Here is a 17,680-nt window from a genome sequence, read left to right as displayed (position 1 = left end):
TGGCACCATCATAGATCATCATGATTTGATTATGCAAAGCAATAAAGTGGATCCATACATTCATTAAGAAATGGATTGCTTTCGCTTAATTGGCTCACTAAAATCATAGAGTAAAAAGCACGTTAAACTGTTCTAAATGTTTCATAACCTGAAAATCAAAGGTAAAATAAACTAGCCGCCACCTTTCTCAGGTATCCGCTTTTTTCCTTGTGTTACTTGCACTAGCGAATTTACTATGTCTAACCTCATTATTTCCATCGTCATCTTCTTTGTACCCGTGCAAAGAAATAACACTAACACTACCTTCCGCTTCATCACCATCACCATAGACTGCCTCCGCCTCAACCTCCAAATCCTCATCATATGCTTCGTCATTGTCGTCATAATCTAATCCATCCTCTTCATCGTTGTTATCCATACCTCCTTGCAAAGTGTGGAACTCAGGTGGAGGTGGACAATCCTCTGTGATTGCTTCATCCCTCTTTATCACGAGGTGCCGGATGACTCTTTCATCTTTGTCTAACATGTTCTTAAAGTCATTGATCCATCTGGCTTCCAACTCAAAGTTCATCAAGATGTAGTGAGCATTTTTGGCTTTCTGTATTTTGTATGCTAACCTTCGCATGCCCCAATCATTGAATCTCCATATCCTGCCTTTCTTCTCCCTCACAAAATCTGCAACAAGTGGTTACAAGGTATAAGAATCAGCAGAGCAACTTTTATGGGAAACCTCAATAGAAGATTGCCAGTTAAATCCACTGCAGAAGATGAGGAGCTTTAGCAAAGTCAAGCAATATGCATGTGAACGTGTGTTCCATTAAGAAGAAGAGCTTGGCGTGCAAATCGCAGAATATTGGAAATACAGAATGAAATTCATTTAAGACGGCAACAGATGCAGCATTGGATCCTTTAAATATGAAATGTATAACAAACTACATAAAAGAATAGGTCAAAGAAAAGTCAGGGAAACACGAGAGCTAATAGGAGTGGACGGCAGTGATTCAAGAATCGATGGTTGCTTGAATGGATGAGCAAAATACTCGTGATAATGGAAAATCCCAAGGGAGGTTCCTCTTAAGTCTACTTCAGAGAAGTCCAAAGAATCCTGAGCCAATTACAGGCTACATCATTGATCAATGAGTACTTACCCTTTATCACAAGTGTCTTGGCATGCTATATATAGTGTGGAAAAAAGGTGTCTAGAAAAGATTTCCTTGCAATTACATTATCTGTAGAATGATTGTCCTACCATGGCTCACAAAAACAGAATGGTCTCTTGCTAAGTACAAATCAATCAGTACTCTTTGGAGTTCAGGAATCCAGGTAGTCAGAGGACCCACGAGCCACAAACTCTATCCTCCAACACGCTTCTTTGGAAAGTTCAGAGAATTTGAGCATGCCAAAGAAAAGAGGGTGGGCCACTGAGACCTTGTATAGCATCAAGTTTCACAACTAGGCAGCTCACTGACTAAAGATGGTAAGCCATAAGGTCCTCCAGGCCTTAGTTTTTCATGAATTGTTGCCATAGGAATCAAAAGTGACAATTTCATGTTCTCTTATGTGAAAGAGGTCCATGAAAGATTCCATTATCAACAAAAACAAAGAGAAACCAAGATGTATGCAAATTGGAATTCAAAATGTATGGATCGATATAGCAAAAAAGAAATTATATTAAAATGATTCACCGAAGGCAACAAAGGGTTGAGAAAGACAGAGGATGACCTTGAACTTTCTCATTCAAACTGCCAACCTCTTCATCATGCTTCTCATGGATTAGATAAACCACTTCATAATGGCGCACTGCACAGACAACAGAGGCAATTCAATCAAAATATTAGCATACATGTCCGATTCAACAACAAAGGTGAATCACAACTAGTTAACCCAAAGAAGTGCAAAAGCTAAAGGGTAACGTGAAAGTTAAACAAGGGAATTGAAAAATCACTACAATCAGAAATCATTTCCTTCTCTCTTTTTTCCCTCAAACAAAGAACAAAGAAGAATAAGAAGCAATCCGAACGCAGTAAACTTACATCGCTCCACTTTCAATTCACTCTGCAGCTCAAGGTTCAAAAATTCAAAGAGCTTCTCTGCAAATTAACAAGCAACCATTTCACTTCAATCTACACAAATCAAACTATCTTTCTCTCTAAACAAAGAGGTAAGAAAACAAGCAAGCAAAATACATGAAATGAAATTAGAGTTGCATTCAGTAACCTTCTTCAGCATCAGCAAACTCAGGCAGAACTCTACCATCCTCCTGCGCTTTCTTCTGCAATTCAAATATAAATACCCACATCTCAAAACCAAAGCCAAAAATCTACCCAAAACTAACAACTTATGCATCTCATCCGTTTTTTTTTAAAAAAAAAAAACTGAGAACAATAACATTTCAAAACATCAAACAAACTAAAACACAAGAACAGCCAAATCCCACAAAAACCAATCATGACTTTACAAAAAAAAATAAGCAACAAATTAAAGAGAAAATAAGCAAATAAAGAAATGGGGGGGGGGGCATGAAAATGACCTCTTTAAGCAAAATAGCTTCAGGGAAAGGCCCAATGGCTTCATCTGGTTTGGCTACAAAGCTATGAGTGTCTTGTTTATTCTTCTTGTTATTATTGTTTTTGTTGCTCTTTTTGGCTTCAACTATCACCGATTTTCTCAGTCCCAGTGAAAGAAATAATGGCCTTGCAGAAAAAGAGTGACAACCACTTGCAATAAACAAGCTTTTATTTTGGATACTGTGGGAAAACACTCTATGTTTTGGTGTTGGAAAAGTTGCCGTTCTGTGTAAAAGCGTCTCCATGGCTGAGGCGAAGGAGAAAGGTAATCCTTTCAAGGAAATTATTACATATACTTAGGAAGGTGTTTCGGTGATTTTCGAAGATTTCGAAGGTTATACTTGTAATTTGGAGGATACAAACATAATCCAGGACAAAGAACTTGAGAAATCACAAATAAATAAATTGCAAGTACAGGTTTGGAAATACAGTAGTTATTATTTTTTTAAAAAAAATTAAAATATATTAAAGTAATTTGTTTATTTTTTAAATTTTATTTTTAATATTAATATAATAAAATAATTTAAAAATATTAATTTAAAATATAAAAAATAAATATTTTATTTTTTAAAAATATAAAAACAAACACGATCTTCCTTGCAATTAAAGTATCATATGAATTTTCATTTTCAAGATCACAGTAATTCAATGCATTCTCGCAAGGAAAAGAAGAATAGAAAAAAAAATCAAATCAAAGATAGTTAGCGTAGCTTAACGCAAAAGAATCAACATAATCCCAGCACATTCAAAGCATTTCCCTTTCTTTTTTCTCCTTCTGAGGTTAACAATTTCGGTAATTAATAATATGTTAATATAGTAATTTCAATTTAAACATTTTCGTTTTTTCTGGTTTTCTTCTTTTATCCCTTTATTCATCTTCCCATCTTGAGTATGTACATGGGATGGGCCTGAGTAATTCTTTTTTTAAGAAAAAAAAGTGAGGGATGAAGACATGAAGTCTTTGAGTTCTGATCCCTTCTCTCTATAAACTCACATGTTTTCTCGATGATACAGATCCTAAACCTTTTCACAATTGCAGAAGGTTTTGAAGCAAGCTCATCAAGCCTTTTAACATCAGTAAGATAAGCAGCCAACTGCACGGTGATCTGAAAGAGGCTACACAGAGGCGTTGAGTGTCACTGCCATTCTTGCTGGCATTCTATTTGTTTGATGTGGGTTCCCCGCATCTGATTACCAAAACATCGCAGCAATATACAAATTGTGATGCAGGCTTAAAACCATTTTCACCCATGCTAGCATACAACTCAACGAACTTCAACCCTTTTTCCTCAGGCCTTCATTCAAATAAGCAAAGATCACAACCTCTCTTCAAGTTGAAGCATATAAGCCCTTTACAAAATGCTTCCAAGACTTGAGGGGGGTGAGGATGTAAGAATATATAACTTTCACCATTGCTTCTTCCCCTTTTTCTTCCTTTTGTTGCCACTGCTACTGCCACCTCCGCCACTCTTTGGACCATTTCCGGCCTTGGCTGATGGGCTCTCATTAGAGGTGCCAGAACTGTAGTTGTCAAACTCGCCTGCTTGCACTGCCTTCTGTAACCATTCAAATAATTCTTCTTCTGTCATGGTTTCCTCCATATTAGGTGTTGGCATCCGACCGCTTCTTTGTCCTGAACTGGATCCCTTTCTGGTATTGTGTTTGGAGGTTATACTGGTGTTTACATGAAAACTTGGCTTGTGACTGTTGGCTGGACATCTCATTCCCTGCACCAAATTCAACATCGTACACGTTCAATCCCAGTCCCTTTGAGTGAGGACATACAATACTAGCAAGCATTTCGGGTTAAAAGTAAAATCGCTTGACCGCCAAATGGAAAGCTACCCATCCTAGATTATCTTTCCCCAAACCTTCTCCAATATTGCATTTTTTCCAATTGCATATTTTGCCATAAAGAACACAGATATGGGGCATGGCAAGCGTTTGGACAAACTTTTAGTGGAATTCAAATGATCTCATGAAAAAAAAAATAGCATTTGAAGAAACAATATCAAACAGTTTAACACAAGCACAGCACTGCAAGTTGATAGTAAAACTCAGCCACAACACCAAGGGATTAGTGAATGAGGGCAAGAAGATGTAGATGCCTGCTAAATTATACACACCAATTCTACCATGCCACTCCACTTTACTTGAAGTCATTCCATTGATTTGTTAAATGGCAACCAACTACAATCAACAGACACCTGAAACACTTGAGTCATCTCCCAAATCACTATATTTTCCTAAACTATTCCCTTGTCTGTTGGAGCCAAGTACACTTTTGTTGAACCATTGTTTTATATTTCCTTGTCAAATAACCGCAATATGAGTATGTTCGATACGTTGGGAAAACAGTAACAGTATCAGATACCAAAACGAAATTAATTTACCTGACAAATATACCAGTCAGTGGCATCATATATCTTGCTATCTGCGCAAACATATGCAGTGGGAGCATCAACCTGCAGAATATAACGTTAAGTGAGAAAGCCAGATCATTTCTATATATATCACATGATACAAGTGAATTTTCAATTGTGCTTGTTCACAAACAACATTCTTACTATTGCACATACCTTCTGCAATAATCCAAAAAGGAAGGGTTGTGAAGATTGCTCAACCCATCCATCTCCATCTTTTGCTTGATGAAAATCTTTGCAGTCTTTCAAAGCAAAATGCCCAAAATTTTAAAATAAGCATCATCTTCCCATTTGGAAGGACCAATTCTGGAACTACAGTAATCAGCTGAATACTAACTTTGGTAAACAAATGATGATTAATAAAGGAAATGTCCGGAGGAAATATAAAAAACCTGGCACCATCTTGCTTGGGATTTTGATTTCTTGGTATGCACCCAGAGATGAAAGTTGCCACACCTTTTGCAAGCTATTCGCCTTGATTCTCCAAAAGGGTCATCACCTTCAGCCTCTGAATGTGCAAACCAAGAGGCAAAGAAACCACGCTCTCCATTCTGGTCAATCAATCACATTATAAGCCTGGGTAATTTGAAATGATCGGCATAATTCAGAGGACATTAGCGCCCAAGACCGAGTGATGGGCCGAGTAGAGATTATCTAGACATTTCTTCCTTGTATAGGACCAAACAGATGAAGGGCATATTGATCTAAAACATTTCAGAAAGTTCAATGTGCTCATGTGGGCAAATAGGGAACAAGTGCAAAATGAATGACAGTTTCGTCAAAGGTGTCATATGTCGCTCTTTTCAACAGAGGTTTCACAATCAATAAGAACTCCAAAACTATGTACTGAATTTACACTACCAAACACATAAAGAAATAACCAATGGCCAAACTTACATATGTCCAATGAAAAAGATTTGATTTTGGACTTCTGAAAAACATGGCAACGCTTTAAAGCAGAACAAGCTAACAAACAAAGGAGTTGCTAGAAAAATATGCCATTGAGATGGTAACAATACGAAGTGGATGATTAGGAGAATTTGAAGTCAACTATCAAGAGTAGTACATAAAAAAGAACAGAAATTATGTATACAAACCTTTTGTGAAGTACTTTGAAACCTACGAAAATAGTTCAACAAGTCTTCCCTTCTTAATTCATCATCATATGCTTTTCGCTTCAAGGAATCAAGTAACACCTAAAAAGACATTATAACAACAATATGGACATTAACAATCAAATTCTCACAGATTTTCTTTCAAGCAATTAACCAGATCAAGCGAACAAATCAACCTCGTATGCATTTTGAAGTTTCTTAAAAGCTTCTGCAGCCTTCTCATTGCCCATATTCTTGTCAGGATGAACCAGCTTTGTCTGAGAACGAATTCAAAAGGGCTGGGGTCATAAATACAAACAATTTTCAGTTTTCTCTTTTCATTTGATAACAAGAAGTTATTATGTATGTATTTACAAGTAAAACAATGCCTTCATGGCCACAATATCTGTCTTTAAACTTCATAAAAGAAAATCTAATTTGGTGTAATTAAATGGTGACTAGAGGAGAAACATATTTACTCCAATCATTGGAGAGCTACAAAACACAGACGTAAATTCACTGACAACACATTTAGTAAAGCTTTTAAAACTTGCAGAGAATGGCATCATAGTTATTATGAAGCGTGTGAGCTGACAAATAATCCCATTACCATCTTCCTATACTCTCTCTTCAGAACAGAAACATCCACGTTCCATACCGGGACAAACCCAACACGGAGTAGTGATCAGTACAGTTCAATAACCGAGTAATTTCCTCTTCAGAAGTCAACTCGGAATCAGCCCCACTGGTTGAAGGTACTCCCGGGCTACAATCTGCTGATAATCCCAGGCCACTTTCAAAGGATGAAGGGATCCCATAATAGTTATTTTTTAAAGTATTTTTAATTGTTTTGATGGACAACACATGAAAAGATCATAAAACAAATAATGAAACAGGAGAAAAAGGATAGAGAGAGAGTGAGAGAAATCCTGAAATTAAATCATTTTTTCCCAAATGCCCCAAAAAAACTAAGGATGTCTGAAAAATTAGAGGAAGCAGGAAAAAGAAAATAGATGGACAATACATGAACGTCATTCAAAGTCGTTTTGAAAACTATAACCCTGTTACATGTAGCCAACATTATACACACTGGCAAGATGCAGAAAACCATTTCAGCATAAGATACAGTATATCAGAATCAAAATTCAGAAGCCCACCAACCTTTCGCAAGTAAACATGTGTATACAAGGAAACTACATGGATGGGAGCTGTAACAGGAATAGCAGATGCCGAAAATGGACAGTAGGGGAAAAATTCACACGTTCCCGTTCAAGGAAGTCAAAAGTTTACTTTAGAATGATTGGGAAATTCAACCATAAAGAAAAACTCTACAGCCCAAATCAAAGGCATGTATTAAAGCATAAGTTAGCCCACATAACATTTGTATCTAAACCATGGGTTAAAGACTAAAGCAGTAATACTGTAAGAAAATCTTGCACAAGCATTACGTTGAAATAGAATCACAAGGCAGAATAGAATGGTGAACACCATGGCAAATAGATTGCTATTGGATGATGGCTTCGTAGCTTTCAATATTCAGAAATTTAACCAAACTGGAAAATATTCAGAAATTTCTATATCTACAAGCACATAATTAGGGCTAGTGTGCTCTTTGTTTTTCTTTTCTTAAAGATAAATGAGAATCAGAGTGGTCAAGGGTTTCCAATGTCAAAGAGAACAATAGTAACGTTTTTTTTTCAGTTAGTAACCGAAAAGAAAATGATATGAACTGCAGGCGACAACATACAGTTTAGTTCACTGCATATTAGAATGCCAACCTGGTAAAATCCATAAAATAACCATTCTCCAGCTTTCATCCACCATATTCACCAGCCCATGGTGGCAATGAGTGATGGAAAAGGGTCTGCATGACCTTCATTCCATAAGAGCGAACCCTGGCAATGATCCACTTATATCGCTCCAATGCTGCAAAATTAACCTAGAAAAAAAGATCATGCAATTGAAAGGTAAACTCATCTCCCCCGAAATTTAGGGATTAAAATACTTTTTTCTGGATCTCATCATGTGATAAAGGCCTCGTTTGACAAGGTAAGTTCAAATTCAGTGCTACTAATTTTCTTACTTAACCAAACGGGCAGCATTATAACACATCAAAAGAAATGACTAGCATTAGCACTCAGCGTCCAACTTACATTCTCTTCGAGCCCATTGACAGGCTCCTCTGGCATGATTCTTGTCAAATCAATTCCCATTCGGAAGACACTGACACCAGTATCCTTTTCCAGCTTCAGCTCTGTATGAGGATCAGACCAAAATCTCAGTCAACCTCTCTTCCCTAAGGGTAATTGAAGCGATTCATAAATCAAGTGAACAACAAATGATGAAAATGACAGTTGGAGTTATTAATTAGAAAAGTGTTAGCCATGGAAAGAAGAAAGACAGTTCTCGTTATTTCCACTTCATGTTAATATATATAAAAAAATCTCACTGTTTGAAGTACTATAGAAGAAGGCTTTACTGGTGGGAAACATTGCACCATGCAGCTACATTGTGATGGCACTCTTTATTTGTTGCAGGCATTTCAAGTTCTGAATACTTTTCAAACCCTCTGGTCATGGCTTCCATAGCTACTTTGAGCGGCTTATTCACATCTTTCTCAGAAGCAGAAGCTGGCGGAGATCCACCATCACCAGTTGCTGAACCCATAGGCACACCTGCTGTTTCCAAACCCTGAGGCCAAGCATCAGTAAGCCTGTCCTCAGCATGGGCTGGGGCGGTTTCCAATCCATAGAAAAACTCATTTTCTCCTTCTGCCAAAAACACAGAACATCACAGTGGGTATTACAAATTCTTCATCATATCCAGAATGACCAGAAGCTCTGACACTCAACAAGTCTCATTAATTCCAATCGCATACCAGCAAGAAGAATCCCCACACCCAGCATTTCCAGCAAATCTCGATCTATATGCAACGATTAAACATTCAATCATCAAACATCGGCACTGTTTCTCAATGGCAAAAAGCCCGCAACGGATGTTGAAATTTCAGGACAAAACTAAACTGACTCGCTAGTAAAGCTAAAGCCGCATGACATGACAAAAGCAGTTATTCTGAGCTTCTAATAACAAAGGAACTCAATAAATATAAGCCAGATGACATGACTAATGAAGTTATTTTAAGCTTCTAATAACAGAGGAACTTGACAATTATATTTATTAACAGTTGAATGAAATAGGTATTAATATCTATTTTGCTTAAATCACAACAAGAAGCTCTCCTTCACTTCACACGATCACGTACTTATCACAACAAAACCACGTGCGGATATATCCATATATATGTATTATCCACTAATGTTACTCATAAACAGTAGAATCGATATTTAGCTAGGGATTAGAAGTTTTGAGAGATTATTAAGATATTTAGCGAGACTGACCGTTTAGATTGCAAGACGCGAGAATCTCAGCTGCCTCGTCGATAGGTGACTTGAACCGTTCGAGATTCTTCTTCCGTTAAACCTCGAAAGAGAAGGCGTTGGGGGCGACGGTGACCGGAGCTAGAACTCCGGAGAGTTTTGGCGCGGAAATTAGCATTTTTCAAAAAATAAATGGAACGGGGAGAGAGAGAGGGGGGGGGGGGGGGGAGGGGGGGAGATACTCTCGAGAGAGCTTTTGATTGTCAGTTGGACAGTACTCCACCAGTAGAGGTCACGAGAGATGTCCACGTGTGAAATATTGAGGGGCAGAAAAGGCGTCACGTCCCGGACCCTTGTGGTGCGTCATGCGTGATTTTGAAAACAAACCACGTGTCTGTCGTCTGTAATCTACATGGTCCTGACTCCTGAGGTATTAGAAAACGGGGCCTGTTATGGCCTGGTATTTTCGGAAGATAGGGATTTAACTGGTCCTGGAAACCACATGGTCCAGCCCAATCAATTGACCCCTTTTTATTTTTTTTACATAGTGTTCGGTGTCGTGCATGCATCAGGGTTTACATGGCTAGTTTTCTGCCAAGGAGGTGTTGGTCATTCTTTATCATAAATATTGGGAATTTAATTAACAAAGGCTCCCCCCTTGTGAATTTTCGGCAGCATGAAAATGGGTTGATAGCCTGTGACTGCAAGTTCCAAACTACAGGATTATTTTGGATTTTCTGTTCGCGTTTTGGATGAAAAACACGGCCTCTAGCAACTTACAGGTGGCAAGTGTCCAGCTGTAAATCCTGAAAATCTTTGTCGCCATAGCAAGGTGAGATTGCACACGGAAAATAATTAATAATTTGAATAAAAGAAAAGAGGTGTCACCATTTTACCAGGAAAATGTAGGTGGACCACCAGACCAAAACCCAAATTATTCACCATGCACTCTTTTTCTCTGCGAGAATCTTTTCAGGTTTTGTTCCTTCCTTCTCCTGGATCTGGATGGGTCTTCTCTCCAAAACACCTCAGTATTGGATGCCCATGCAAAATTAATCCATGGGTCATATATGTACGGTGGCAATTCCTCTTTATTCACCACTCCTTTATCATCATCGTTAATATTGATTTCCTGATTTGGCTATGCATTTTTATCACACCAGGACATAGCAAAGGAAGCTACATGGAAATGTTTTTTTCTTAAACACTAGACATTATTTACAGTGGATTTCTACATGGAAATTATTATTTTCTCCTTGGGTTGAAAAAATGGAAGCCTTGAGGGTAAGGGTAATACGGTCTTTTTCCATTGGCGCATTGATCATCAAAAAATTATTTGGGGGTATACTAGTCTTTTCCAAAAATTGTGTATAATAAAAATATATTTTTACCCTTAAAGTCAATAAAATTCTGAATCATTGATTAAAAGTTTTTTGTCTTTTCATAAAATTTAAAATAGTAAGAAATACTTCTTCACTCCAATATCAAATAAGATATAAAGTTGTTGATCAATGTTGTTTTGGTTTTTTGGTATACAATAAAAATATGTATTTGCCCTTAGAAAAGGCAAGAAATAAAGTATGCGTTTATGGGCGCTTTTGTCATTTCACACATTTTTTTTTTTGTAATTTTAGAGTCATGAGGGGAGTTTGGGCACATGCTCATTACGCGTCGGCGAATGAGTGGCATCCGCGTCATTTAGATGACACGTGCGAAACCTCTGGTGGCCTAACCTAACCTTCTGTTGTATTTCTGAAAGTGTCACTATGTTCTTTTTCCTCCTGGTATGGTGTGTGAAGGTATTTGATGGTTGGATTGTTACTAATGATCATTTCTTTTATTTCCCCTTCTTTTCTCTTTCTTGTAAAAAAAAATGCACGATTGTCTTTTTTATTTTTGGTATTTCAATTTCATTCCTCGTTCTTTTAATTTCTTGTTTTTGTTCTTATTGTTTGTATAAAAGTTTTGTTTGTTTTTAATTCAGTCTTTCAATTATAATTTCTCATATGTTTTTTTTTTATTTTGATCTCGGTTCTTTTAATTTTTAGTTTTTTCCTTGGTTTTTTTTATAAGAGTTTTATTGGTTTTCAATTTCATATTTCAATAAAAATTATGCTGTTTTATTTTTTTCAAATCGACCCTCATTCTTTTCATTTTTTTTTTCTTTTGTTAAAGTTATTTTTCAATTCAATTTAACCTTCCAATTGAAAATTTTTGTTTGTCTTCTAATTTATTTTTTTAATTTTCTCCCTCATTTTTTTTATTTCAATTATTTTTAGATCATTTTATGTAATTGATTTTTTTTTCTCGTTTTCATCATTTGATATTTGATTTGTTAGGGATTGGGTTTCATATTTTTTTTATTTATAGTATTTTTGTTCTAATGATCTAAATCACGAGTTTAAAAAGTTAATGTCATTCGATATCTTGTTTTTTTGTTCATACCTCATTTTTATCCTACAATATTTGATTTGTTAAGAAATTATGTGAAGTTTGGATATTTTCAAAGATTAGGATTTTGAAAGGTTTAGAATATTCAAGTTTGGCATGCTCATGCCTTGGTATCAGGAAACAACAGCAAACTTGCAGGCATGTAATTCTCTGGTCAAATCCATTTAAATTATACTATCTACCATGCCGTCTTGTGTTGGCGGGAAGATTGTCCCTTCAACTTTACTTCGATATCCAAACATAAGGGACACAGAGAAAACGCAGCGTGTATTTCTTTTTCAATTTAAGTCAAATTTATAAATTAATAGCGTGAGTACTGCATAAAATACACAATAAGAAAAACAATATATACAGAGACACTAAACGGTGGAATATGAAAGGCACGTAGTATGAGCAGGAGTAGCTGGTTCCAGACCCTTTTTTATCATGGTGCCACTTAGTTGCAGCTGTAGTTAGACTGATCATATATAACGGGAAGCTTTTAAAAGGCAATCATCGATCCTAAATGGTGGAACAGGACAATCGGCCTGCCAGTGCCTTTGGCCGGCCGCCGTATGGAACAATGCTCATAATTAATTTACACATGGCATGCAGTACCCACCATTGCATGATAAAATACGTTTTATATTTAGGGTTCTCTGTCACGTTGAAGTTTTTTCCCATGTATGTTTTGGCAGATTGGATTATTCTGCGAAGCGCAAAGAGAACATACATATGTATTAACTTGTCGATATACAGTAATTAACCTTGATTGAGCAGCATAATCTTTCTTTATCCATGTCTTGGGAGCTATCCGGTAAGAAAGATCGGCTCGGTGGAAATTAGGTTGAAGACAAACACATTGGCTTTGGCAATAATAATCAACATAGACATCGTGTAATATATCACATCTAATTGATATTATTAAGTTTCGTTTTCTTAAGCTTGCCAGTCTTTTTCGTCTAAGTTAGGAAGGGTAATTTCATTTCACTCAAGTTCATTAGACATCATAAACAATATGTCCTAACTGGATCGAGTTTATACTCGATTCGATGGAATCAATTATAATTAAGTGAGAAAAAACAATTCTAATATTAAACCGTATGTGATGTGGCTGGGTTTACATATATATATATGACATGCATTGTCACTAATTGTATATATTTATTTTTTATTTTTTATTCATATATATATATATATATATATATATATATCACGAGGGGAAAAAAAACAATGAAGGGACATATCAATTTAGCTAATAATTAATTAATGTACTAAGCTACCGTACAATGGTAAATTCTAACAATTAATTTTGCGCCGGTTGCGAATTGAATATTTTCTGTGCTCTTACAGTTGGTATCTTGCTATAATACCTGAAAGGAGAATTTTTCAGCTTACAATATCATGTTTACGATAATGGCACTCTATCTCCACTTCAGATCTAAGCAAAGTTTTCTCAGTTCAATCATCACGTTTGCGAAACTAATAATATTCTACTGACATAACATGATCTTTTAGCTGGCATGTGCTTATTATGTACATCTATAAGTGTGTTGTAAAAAACCTCTGGAAACTTAGTCTGATAGTAATGTTATCGTATCTTTCAGGATTTAATTAATTAATACGAAATGTCCCCGATAAGAAAAAAATAATGCCCGTGAATACACTAATTTGGATGCACATTTATTCACATATGCTTGCTAAGACTTAGATTGTGTTGGGTATGAGGTTAAAATTTGAATGAAGATATTAAGGTGGTACGATTTAAAGATAAAGTATTGATGGTGTAAAAACTGTCAAAGGTAGAAGGATATGTCATGGGTGATATTTTCGATTCGATTTGGTTTTTATCAAAAAATAATAATAAAACCAAATTTTTTTTAAAAAAAACCAAAATCGGTTTAAACCGACCGATTTCAGTTCAGTTTGGTTTTTTAAGAAAAAACCGGTTTGGCTCAGTTTTTTTAGTTTTGCTCTGTTTTTTCCGGTTTTGCTCGGTTTTTTTTCAATTTGTTCCGGTTTGGGTTCGGTTTGGTTTTTTCGGTTTCAGGCTTATAAAACCGAACCAGTCAGTTTTTTTAAAATTTTAATCGGTTTAATTGATTTTTTTTCACAGTTCGGTTTTTTTTATTGTTTTTTTTCTGGTTTTTTGATTTTTTCGCTTACCCCTATAATATGTTGATAAGAGTTGAAAAAACTGGGATATATAAAAATAGATCTCAATATAAATTAAATCAACTTTTAAATTATAAAAAATTTAAATAATATTGCACCTGTATTCTAAAATGAAAAGTGTATAGAAAAAAATAAGTTAATATTAGATTCAAAAAATAAGGAAAATACACAAAAAAAAGAATAAATTAATATCAGATTCAAAAGAGAATAAATTCCTTTATACGGTTAACATTCAACCCTCCCTTTTGAGAAATGTTCCTGAATTTTTTTTCTCCGTTACAAATTGTGCTAAACATAGATAAAGTGGATGACAAGTTATCCTCGTAATTTCCCCATCTTTATCCCCATACCAAATTTATCCTTAGATTGTGTTTGATATATATGGGATTAAAAAATGTAGGAGAACGATTAAGAGAGTAAATTTAGGGTTGTGTTTAATTTCAAGTTAAAAGAAATTAAATTTAATGGCTTAACATTTCCCACTTTAATCATGTTTGATATTTTATAGGAAGGGGGATTAAAGGGTTAATATTTAACCGCACTTAGCAGGGAGAGGGGTGTTTTTGAAATTGTCTTTGAATTATTTCTTTCAAAATATCCACTCATTTTCCCTCCTTTTTTTTTTCCTGAACCACCATTAATTAGTTCCCACGATTATACAATTATTTATTATTTTTTAGCTTTATTTAATTTTATTTTTAATTTAAATTTTATTGGACTTCGCTATTATATTTATTTTTTACAAACCAATGGAACATCTTAATATCTTAGCTTATAATCACTTTTTTACACCCTTAACACTTCAACCCTTAACTCTTGATCCATTAACATGTAACCTCCAACCAAACACAGTCTTAAATGTGAAATGTTAAAGCTATTTGATACGTTTTGAAAATTCTAGAGATAAAAATGGATCTTAATATAAATGATTTAGGTTAAATATGATTAATTACAAGAAATTAAATAATACTATCCTTGTGGTTCAAAATGAAAAGTGCAAGAGAGGAAAGAATAAATGGACATTGAATTTAAAAAATAGAAGATAAAACACAAAAACCACAATTTTTCTCCCTTTACCCTCTCCTTGTAAATTTGACATTTATTTTTGAAGTCAAGTGTTATTCTCTTCGAAAATTTCTCTCTACCTCTTCTTCCTTCAGATCGTGACAAGCACAAACAAAGGAGATGAAAATTATTCTTATAATTTTTCTTTCCCTTTACCCCATCCAAAGCACAATATCCTTAGGAAAGATGGCACGAAAATTAACCCAAAAAAAAATGGAGAAATGAATGTATAAAAAAATTCAAACGTGATAATAATTATATATAAAAACCATAAAGAAACGCAGGCCAATGGATGGGAGAAGGTGAGATGCTTTTGTATTTCTTTGACCGTATCTTGGGAGACCGTGAGGGCTAAACCTCCCTTTGCCCGCACGCCCTGGAGGTTTCTGTTCCCCACAAACACCCACCAAATTGTTTAAGTTTTGCTACTTAATTGACTGTTTTTTGATAACTTATATGTACTTTAATATAAGGTTTTTATACCGTATTACAAGTACCTAGATTCTCATTGCCCGATTCTGTGTCCAAACTCCGACTAGATTAAATATTTAATCCTTCCATTAATGCCATCGAGGCACATCTATAATCTATCGGTTTTTTTTTAGTATAGTATAGGTAGACAGGCCCCCCAAGGTCGAGGGATTCAGCTTCAATTTGGATGAGATCAGGAGAGCTTGTGATGGAAGCTCATGGATTTGTCTTTCACAAGTCGATCCTGGTATGTTTGGGTAGAAAGAAAAAATAACTTTCTGGGAAAAAAATTCGAATATCACATCCATACTTTTCAATGCATGCTATGGGAATTTTTTCTATTATAAATATATAAAAAAAACATTATACTCTGACTTAATTTTGAAATCAAAGGCATGTGTAAGTATGTAAAAATTGCAAGGGAGCAAACTAAGAACTTTTAATTTTAAGTTGGATTTTAATTAAGCAAACATGCGACATTCGAATTTACACAGATTTAATTCATATAATAAATTAATTGTTGGTTACTAATTGAACATGGTTGCTAATCTATTTGATAAGAAAAAGAAAAAGGAAAAAAAAAGATTTTATATAAAAAAATGAATAGAATTTGACACGGTGACTTTATTTTAACAATAATACATATGTAACATGATAACATGATAAAAAATAGTTTTTATTATTTTTAAAAAATAATAATATAAAATTATTAATTGAGTTTTTCTAAAAACTTAATTAGGATCTCAACTGATAATTTATTCTCTTTAATTAATATAATTTGATGATATTATAACAGATATTCTATCGGTTAGAACCTTATTATTTTGAATTTGATTATTTTAATATTCTAATTAAGTTAAAAAAATGATAAAAAAAATTAATGATGAATTATATAGCTTATAAATTATAAATAACTTTTTAAAAAATAATGTACCACCTCATATTTTAAAATTTTAAATTAATATAGCTATTTGGAGTGTATTTTATTTTTTGTTTAGTCTATTTTTTAGTATTTTAATCTGACCATTATATATATATATATATATATAGCATGTTTGAGAGTATGATTATAGTTACTTTTTAAAGTTTTTTTTACTAAAAAATGTATTAAAATATTATTTTTTTATTTTTTTAAAATTATTTTTGATATTAATACATTAAAATAATATAAAAATATAAAAAAATATTAATTTAAAACAAACAAAATTAAATTTTTTAAAAACGTTTTTTAAATGTAAAAACATACCTGACCGTTAGATGTATTATTTTGCATCTTTCTAGAATTACACCGAACGAGACAGTCGGCCGGGCAGAACGGTCAGTCCCGGCGGTCAGCTTTTCCAAAAGCTGACGTAACCTGGAGTCTTCTTATTCTTTCTGGGCTTTGGACCTGTCACTGTCAGATCCAGCGGGCAGCCCAACTGGCCTCGTCCCCTTCATATATACCTGTTGCCACTCCTCATTTTTCGTTGTAATATTGCAACTACCACTACACTCTCCGTTGCCCTCTCTCTCTCTCTCTGTGTCTCTCTCTCCCCCAACATGGGGGAAAGAGAAAAGGGGCTTTCAAAGGTGAAAGAAAGGCACAAGTTTCTGCAAGGTATGGAAACCTTTATGGAGTCGTAAGAAATATATATGGAATGTCAAGAGCTCATAGTTTTTGGTGTTATTCGAAGTCAACACTATCTATATATATAGTATTTGTATAAAATCTTGTCCTGTTCAACTTGTCTCAGTAGTATTCCTAATAATTGATAGAAAGATCAGATACTTTATGCTCTTAAATTTGTAATTTTATGTATGTAGTTAGAGGAGGAGCATGTGACCTTATCATTTGTTCACTGTCTTGATTTTATGTGCAAAAACTGATATATTCCTTAAGTTTCTTGTATTTGATATGATTCTCGATACAGGGAACCTGTTCGAGAGAATGAACAAAGCTAGCACGTGCTACGCTACAAGCCAGGAAAAGAACTTTGCAGATGGATTCTTTGCTGGCTTTCAACTGGTAGCTGAAAAGATGGGCTTTTCATGTTAATTGGGTGCTATCCTACCTGAGCTTTTTCTTTGCTATATCT

At 34.7% G+C, this 17,680-nt stretch overlaps 3 protein-coding genes across 3 annotated transcripts; all 3 read right to left on the bottom strand.

Annotated features, from left to right (window-relative positions):
- On the bottom strand, nucleotides 1-2,850 carry LOC7471092 (protein REGULATOR OF FATTY ACID COMPOSITION 3, chloroplastic). The gene is made up of 5 exons (XM_002311336.4): nucleotides 2,531-2,850; nucleotides 2,218-2,272; nucleotides 2,034-2,090; nucleotides 1,723-1,800; nucleotides 1-675 (listed from the first exon to the last, which is right to left on the bottom strand). Exons 1-5 carry the CDS (start codon nucleotides 2,810-2,812, stop codon nucleotides 188-190), a joined length of 960 nt encoding a protein of 319 aa, XP_002311372.1. The 5' UTR covers nucleotides 2,813-2,850; the 3' UTR covers nucleotides 1-187.
- A 424-nt stretch (nucleotides 2,851-3,274) lies between these two features.
- LOC18101472 (uncharacterized) lies at nucleotides 3,275-8,273 on the bottom strand. Its single transcript, XM_052455101.1, is given in 11 exon segments — nucleotides 3,275-4,294; nucleotides 4,961-5,032; nucleotides 5,147-5,233; nucleotides 5,383-5,541; nucleotides 6,088-6,186; nucleotides 6,282-6,362; nucleotides 6,695-6,738; nucleotides 6,741-6,952; nucleotides 7,211-7,292; nucleotides 7,915-8,023; nucleotides 8,238-8,273. Coding segments are annotated over 11 exon segments (1,302 nt in total). The 3' UTR covers nucleotides 3,275-3,973.
- Nucleotides 7,979-9,670, bottom strand: LOC18101471 (beta-glucosidase-like SFR2, chloroplastic). The gene is made up of 5 exons (XM_006379639.3): nucleotides 9,483-9,670; nucleotides 8,963-9,007; nucleotides 8,564-8,855; nucleotides 8,238-8,338; nucleotides 7,979-8,023 (listed from the first exon to the last, which is right to left on the bottom strand). The coding sequence occupies exons 2-4, from the start codon at nucleotides 8,988-8,990 to the stop codon at nucleotides 8,287-8,289; spliced, it is 372 nt and encodes a 123-aa protein (XP_006379701.2). The 5' UTR covers nucleotides 8,991-9,007; nucleotides 9,483-9,670; the 3' UTR covers nucleotides 7,979-8,023; nucleotides 8,238-8,286.
- Nucleotides 9,671-17,680: the final 8,010 nt, after the last annotated feature.

The sequence above is a fragment of the Populus trichocarpa genome, chromosome 8, assembly GCF_000002775.5.
Source record: "Populus trichocarpa isolate Nisqually-1 chromosome 8, P.trichocarpa_v4.1, whole genome shotgun sequence".
NCBI classification, from domain to species: domain Eukaryota; kingdom Viridiplantae; phylum Streptophyta; class Magnoliopsida; order Malpighiales; family Salicaceae; genus Populus; species Populus trichocarpa.
The sequence above is the reverse complement of the archived record's forward strand: the minus strand, read 5'-3'. Positions and strand labels throughout refer to the sequence as shown.